General features: G+C 52.6%; 1 protein-coding gene across 4 annotated transcripts in view; it reads right to left on the reverse strand.

Annotated features, from left to right (window-relative positions):
- Rinl (Ras and Rab interactor-like) overlaps positions 1 to 6,397 on the reverse strand; it is a 10,735-nt gene continuing 4,338 nt past the window's right edge. The window contains exons 4-12 of one of the 4 annotated variants that reach the window (XM_013026302.1): positions 5,264 to 5,366; positions 4,395 to 4,467; positions 4,249 to 4,313; positions 3,123 to 3,266; positions 2,615 to 3,019; positions 2,037 to 2,375; positions 1,666 to 1,797; positions 613 to 782; positions 1 to 536 (exon numbers count right to left, since the gene is read on the reverse strand). In XM_013026302.1, coding sequence (XP_012881756.1) covers positions 474 to 536; positions 613 to 782; positions 1,666 to 1,797; positions 2,037 to 2,375; positions 2,615 to 3,019; positions 3,123 to 3,266; positions 4,249 to 4,313; positions 4,395 to 4,467; positions 5,264 to 5,366 — 1,494 coding nt within the window. In that variant the 3' untranslated portion in view covers positions 1 to 473. Of the gene's footprint in view, positions 537 to 612; positions 783 to 1,665; positions 1,798 to 2,036; positions 2,376 to 2,614; positions 3,020 to 3,116; positions 3,267 to 4,248; positions 4,314 to 4,394; positions 4,468 to 5,263; positions 5,367 to 6,397 lie in introns of all 4 variants that reach the window. The other 3 variants (XM_013026301.1, XM_013026300.1, XM_013026303.1) reach the window with 3 other exon arrangements.

Genomic DNA, 6,397 nt, shown 5'->3' on the forward strand with positions numbered 1-6,397 from the left:
CATTTCTCCAGATAACAACTTCCTGAGTAGCTAGGATTACAGATGTGAGCCACAGGCACCTGCTCTTTTTATTTGTTGAGACAGGATTCTGCTATGTTGTTGGATTGGACTAAAACTCTGGTGTTCAAGTGATCTTCTTTCCTCTACCTGGGACCTGACAGCTGATACTGCCTTTTCCAGCACTGTCCCCTGTGATTATACAGGGATGTGGACATCCTTGGGGACATTCTGATTGTCATAAAAGAGTCCATGAGGGGGTGTGGTTTTAGACAGGGATCTCTGGAAGAATCTCACTAAGGACTGAAACCTGAAGGAAAGGCAGGAAGGTTCACTGTGGATATTAGCAAAGCCTAAGCCAGGATGCAGGGCAGCCCATGCAAAGGCCTGAAAGTGGGTTGTTCTTTTTTTTTTTTGGGGGGGCTGTTCTTCCCAGCAGCCTCCTGCACTTGGTCTACTGTGAGGGTTTTGAGCTGTCAATCATCATTGGTCCCTGGCACAGTCCCCACTGCCCAGGGTTCCTCAAAAGGCAAGTCAGCCTGTGGGGAGAGGTGAGAGGCAGAGTCAGATGGCCAGTAGCATCCACCCTCTCTTCTACCTGTACCCCAGACTTACAGTCACCTGAGCCCCAGGCCGATCCTGGTGGTGCAGTGTCCGCCTGCGGTGCCATTGACGCAAGGAAGCATGCACCTCAGAGCTGAGTCCCTGGGGTGCTTGGCCGGCCTCAGGCTGGTAGTGGGCAATGTGGTACAGTGCCCCAAACCACGAGGTCAGGTAGTACCCAGCTGGGGGCGAGAACAGGAGGTCAGCTTCTCTGAGCACCTAAAGTCCCCTCCAGTTGGCCCACCTTCCCTTCTGGGGCTTAGAGAAGCTTTTGAGGGTTTCCCTGTTTTGTGTGGGGAGGGGGGGCATCTTGGGGCTTGAACTCAGGGTCTGGGCACTACCCATGAGCCTTTTATTTCAGTTTTGCTAAAGGCAAGGGCTCTACCATTTAAGCTACAGCTCCACTTCCAGTTTCTTGCTGGTTCATTGGAGATAAGCCTCTCTGGTGGCTCACACCTATCATCCTAGCTACTCAGGAAGCTGAGATCTGAGAATCTGGGTTCAAAGCCAACTCAGGCAGGAAAGCCCATGAGAGTCTTATTTTCAATTAACCACCAGAAAGCCTGAAGTGGTGTTGTGGCTCAAGTGGTAGAGCACTAGCCTTGAGCTGAAGAGCTGAGGGACAGCGCCCAAACCCAGAGTTCAAGCTCCATGACTGACAAAAAGAAATTCATGGATCTGGGCATCTGTGGCTCACGCCTGTAATCCTAGCTACTCAGGAGGCTGAGATCTGAGGATCACGGTTCAAAGTCGTCCTGGGCAGGAAAGACAGGAAAGGACATGAGACATATATCTTCAGTAAACCACTCAGAAAACCAGAAGTGGTGCTGTGGCTCAAGTGGTAGAGCCCTGGCCTTGAGCTGAGAGACAGCGCCCAGGCCCAGAGTTCAAGTCTCATAAAACAAAACCACAAACAAAACACCTCATGGACCTTCCTATGTAGGATGGCTTCAAACTGCGAACCTGGGATCTCAGCCTCTTGAGTAACAAGGATTAGCAGGTGTCAGTACCAGTGCCTGCCTGGCTCCCTGTTGGGTTTTGGGTTTCTGGGAGGTGGGGACTCACCCTCTCCCCGCAGCTCATCAGGATCCAAGAGCTCCATCAGGTACTCCACATCCAGCTGCGTCTCCCCAATGTGGGGACTCCAGATCAGCTCCTCGGTTAGGGCAGGCAGGAAGGCGTCAGCTCCCAGGGGCTCTAGGTGAAACCCAAAGACAGCTTTATTTGGGTGGGGGGGGTGGTAGGGTGGGAGGGGTACCCACCTTCCACCAGATCCTCAGGATCGCACAGACGCCTGCACACACACACACACACACACACACCCCGAGGTGAGCCCAGGAGCTTCTTCTCTGGCTTTCCCGCTCACACCCATCCCCAATCCATAAGCCATTGCACACCCAGGTAACACGCGTCCTCCTCTCCCCCAGTCCTTTTACCTGGGCTCTGCTGCCCGGCCCTCTCCAAGCCCGCGTAGATGTCACCGCACACGGCCAGCAGCAGCGCCACCTTGCGGCGCGGGGCGCACGCGGCGTGCAAGCTGTGCAGGCGGGCGTGGATGTGGTTCCGCAGGGCGCGGGCGGGGCGCGGCCGCTCAAGCCCCGCCCCCGGAGGCCCCGCCCCCTGCGCGCCCGGAGGCCCCGCCCCCGCCCTCAAGGCGATTTGTCTCCGCCGCAGTCTCCGCAGTTCCTGGGCCCGCAAAGTGCGGAGTCGTGTCCACAGGGCGGGTTTGAGGGGAGCCAGCACTGCGCGGCACACGGCTGCTTCCACAGCGGAGCCTACAGGGAATGAGGAGGGGCAGGTGAGGACAGAGCCATCAAGGGGACACCCCGATCCTCCCTGACAGTCCCCCTTCCTCCCATCACACCTGCAGGCCAGGGGTAGAAGGAAACAGGTGTGCAGTGCTGTCCACGTGGGACAAAGACATGGGATGGGAACACATATGCGGGACCCGGAATGACACACCTGAACCCACCAGGAAAGAGATGGGGTCCTCCCTTGCCATCCTCCCCATTACCAAGATTCTCCTCCTTCTGGGACACCCCAGATCCCCTGTTCTCAAAGACAGCTCTGACGTCAGGATCCTTGGCCAAGTAATCCTGGAGGTCAGTCAGGAAGTGGCGTACATCCTGAAGCAACTCAGTGGCTGGGTCTCCAGGCCTGTGGGGCCCACCCGAAACTGAGGTGAGTCGCTCTTGAAGGCCCCGGTACTGTTTGGCCACATAGCTGCTCCTGACTCTGGCAAGAGCTCGGATGTGAGCAGTGAGAAGGTCATCATCCTCATCATCTCTGTAGACATCGCTGTCCTCCTCTTCCTCCTTCTCCTCTGCCAGACTGGACAGAACTGGGCCACGATGGCACACTTCAGGGCTGAGTGGGCCTTCCACCCAGGAGACCCGGTGCGGGGCTGGCTTCATGGTCTCTACATAGAGGAAGAAGTTGCTGAGATTTCTGGATCCCATCTAACAGCCACAGCCACTCCCTCAATCCTCCAGGGCCCAAGGCTCTGCCCAACTAACTTGGACCTTGTGTCTGAGCAGTGTTGGTCTCTGTCTCTTGGGAGACCTTCTCCATCTTCCAGGCTCCATGGGTCTCCAGGTAGAGCTGATTTACCACACACAATGTCCTCCGTGACACGTCAAGTTGCACCCCACCAACCAGCAGTGGATCTAGGACCCCGTGCAAGTGTGAATGTATCCCAGGTATTCAAGAGGCACAGGGAGAATTTGTTCCCAGCTGTCTCTCAGGTCCAGGACTAGATTCTAACTCCTTCTTCCTCTAGCACTCTCCACTATTATGACACAAGGGTCTAGGTCTAGGTCTAGGTCTAGGTCTTCTCTTATCAAGTGGCCCCAAAATCTAGGTCCTCAGCTCTCAGCTTTAAGCTTTATTCTCCTTCAAACCTAATAATAGGTGGGCACCAATGGCTCATGCTTGTAACTCTAGCTACTCAGGAGGCTGAGATCTGAGGACAACATTTCAAAAGCCATCCCTGGGCAGAAAAATCTGTGAGACTCTGATCTTCAATGAACCACAAAAAAAAAAAAAAAAGTTGGAAGTGGAGCCATTGCTCAATGTGACAGTCTTTTTTTTTTTTTGCTGGTCATGGGACCTGAACTCTGGGCTTGGACGCTGCACTGGCACCAAGCTTAACATGATAGTCTTGAGTAGAAAAGCTAAGGGAGCTGAGTGCCGGGGGCTCACATCTATAATCCTAGCTACTCAGGAGGCTGAGATCTGAGGATCGTGGTTCAAAGCCAGCTTGGGCAGGAAAGTTTGTGAGACTCTTTTTTTTTTGGTTGTGGGGCTTGAACTCTGGGCTTGGCTGTCCCTCGGCTCTTCAGCTCAAGGCTAGCTGTATACAACTTGAGCCACCACTTCCCTCTGTGAGACTCTTATCTCCAGTGAACCACCAGAAAACCAGAAATGGTGCTGTGGCTCAAGTGGTAGAGCACTTGCCTTGAGCTGAAGAGCACAGGGACAGCGCCCAAGCCCAGAGTTCAAGCCCCATGACCAACAAAAAAAAAACTAAGGGACACATCCAGACCCTGAACTCAAACCCCAGTACTGGCACAAAAGCAAAGCAAAACAAAACAACAACAAACCCTCAAATAATCCCTGTAGACTTCTTTCCTGAGGACCTGGGCTCACCTGGGTGTTTGTCTCCAGGACCCAGAGCTGCAGAAGGCAAGAGCAATGTTCTGGGCAAGATATCCCTGAGAAAAGATAAAGGGGCACAACCATGTGGTTGGGGTGTCTTAGGGTCCCCATGAATGACTTTGATGGGTGGCCTGTACCTGCTGGCTGAGAGGAAGGCCAGGAGATGAGGCAAGTCTGGCATGCAGATGTTGGAGGAATCCAGAGACACACCTGGAGTGAGGGAAAGAGGCAAGAAGGGATGAGAAAGAAAACTGAAAGGGTGGCCAAAACCTAAGAAGACTGTAAAATCTCTGCATGGACTGAGACAGGCAGGGGTGCCAAATTTGTGCCTGCTGTATGAAAATGCCCGCTAGGTTGCTGTGCCCGTGGGGATTGCAGGAAGGAAGGGTTGTAGCAGGAAGAGCAGATAAGAGGTTACTGCAGGGCTGGGAAGGTGGCTCAGTGGTAGAGCGCTTGCCTTGCATGTCTGAGGCCCTGGGTTCAATTCCTCAGCACCACATAAGCAAAAAGAAAAAAGCCGGAAGTGGCGCTGTGGCTCAAGTGGTAGAGCGCTAGCCTTGAGATGAAGAGCTGAGGGACAGTGCCCAGGCCCAGAGTTCAGGCTCCACGACTGGACCCCCCCCCCAAAAAAAAGAGGTTACTGCAGGAGTCTGAGCAAGAGGTGTGGGAAGCATGCGGGACTGGGTAGATGTAGATCTTTCAGGATTAAAGCTGGTCATTGGTGACTGACACCTGTATTCCTAGCTACTCAGGAGTCTTAAGGATTGCGGTCCAAAGCCAGCCCAGGCAGGAAAGTCCCTGAGACGCGCTTCTCCAATGAATCACCAAAAAACGGGAAGTGACATTGTGGCTTAAAGTGGTAAAGCACTAGCCCCTAGCAAAAGAGCTCAGGGACAGCCCCCAGGCCTTGCGATCAAGCCCTAAGACCAACAACAACAGAAAAAGCTGATGATGGGCTTTAGTGATAAATTGGAGGTGCACTGGAAACCTAGGGTGAGTGCCTCACCTCCGGGAAACTTCTGGATTTGGTAGGTGTTAACTTCTCCAGGTGAAGGTCCTGTCCTCAGTACCAGGACCTGGTTGGGATCATGTCCGACGACCAGGAAACTCTATGGGATGGGGTGGAGGCAAGGGTCAGCTGGAGGGAGATGTGGGTGAATATTGGTTATTTTGCCCATTTCCCTTAGGAAAACCCTCTTCCTACTCTCAGCCCATATGAGTGGCTTTCATGTCCCCAAGCTCTGAGGGGTGAGGGCACAGGCCCTGACTTAGAATAGAAATGATCTCTTTCCACTGTTTAGCAATGGGTTGGACGTGTGACCAAGCTCAGCCAATGAACATGTTCCATGAGATATATGGGCGCTGTCTCTCAGCTCTTCAGCTCAAGGCCAGACTCTACCACTCGAGCCACAACGCCACTTCAGGTATTCTGGTGGTTTATTGGAGATAAGAGTCTCACAGACTTTTCTGCCTGGGCTGGCTTTGAACTATGATCTCAGCCTCCTGAGTGGATGGGATTACAGGCATGAGCCACTGGGGCGTGGCTGTACCATGAAATTTTTGCTAGAGATAATGTTGAGTGTCTTATTCCCTTCTTCCCTTTCCCTCCTTTCTTTTCTCTTCCCCTTCTCTTTTCTTCTTTTCTTTTTCTTTTTTGGTGCCAGTCCTAGGGCTTGAACTCAGTGCCCATAGCTCTACTTCCAGCTTTTTGCTGAATCATTGGAGTTATTAAGGGTCTCATAGATTTTCATGCCTAAATTGGCTTCAAACCACAATCATATTGAGATCTCAGCCTCCTGAGTAGCTAGGATTACAGGCTTGAACCACTGGCACTGGCTCCTTTCTTCCCTCCTCTCCTCTCCCTGCCCTCCTCTCCTATTTTCTCCCTTCCTTTCTCTTTCCCCTGTCCTCCTCCTCATCCTCTTTCTTTTCTCCCTCCACTTTCTCCTGAAGATTTTTTTCTTTCTCCTGAAGATTTAATCCCAGGACCTTGTGTAAGAATACGATCCCTGAGCCCAAGACCCCAAAGGTCTCTTTTTTTTAGTTTTTTCCTTCCTTCCTTCCTTCCTTCCTTCCTTCCTTCCTTCCTTCCTTCCTTCCTTCCTTTCTTTCTTTCTTTCTTTCTTTCTTTCTTTCTTTC

This window comes from Dipodomys ordii, unplaced genomic scaffold (assembly GCF_000151885.1).
Source record: "Dipodomys ordii isolate 6190 unplaced genomic scaffold, Dord_2.0 Scaffold92, whole genome shotgun sequence".
Lineage (NCBI taxonomy): Eukaryota > Metazoa > Chordata > Mammalia > Rodentia > Heteromyidae > Dipodomys > Dipodomys ordii.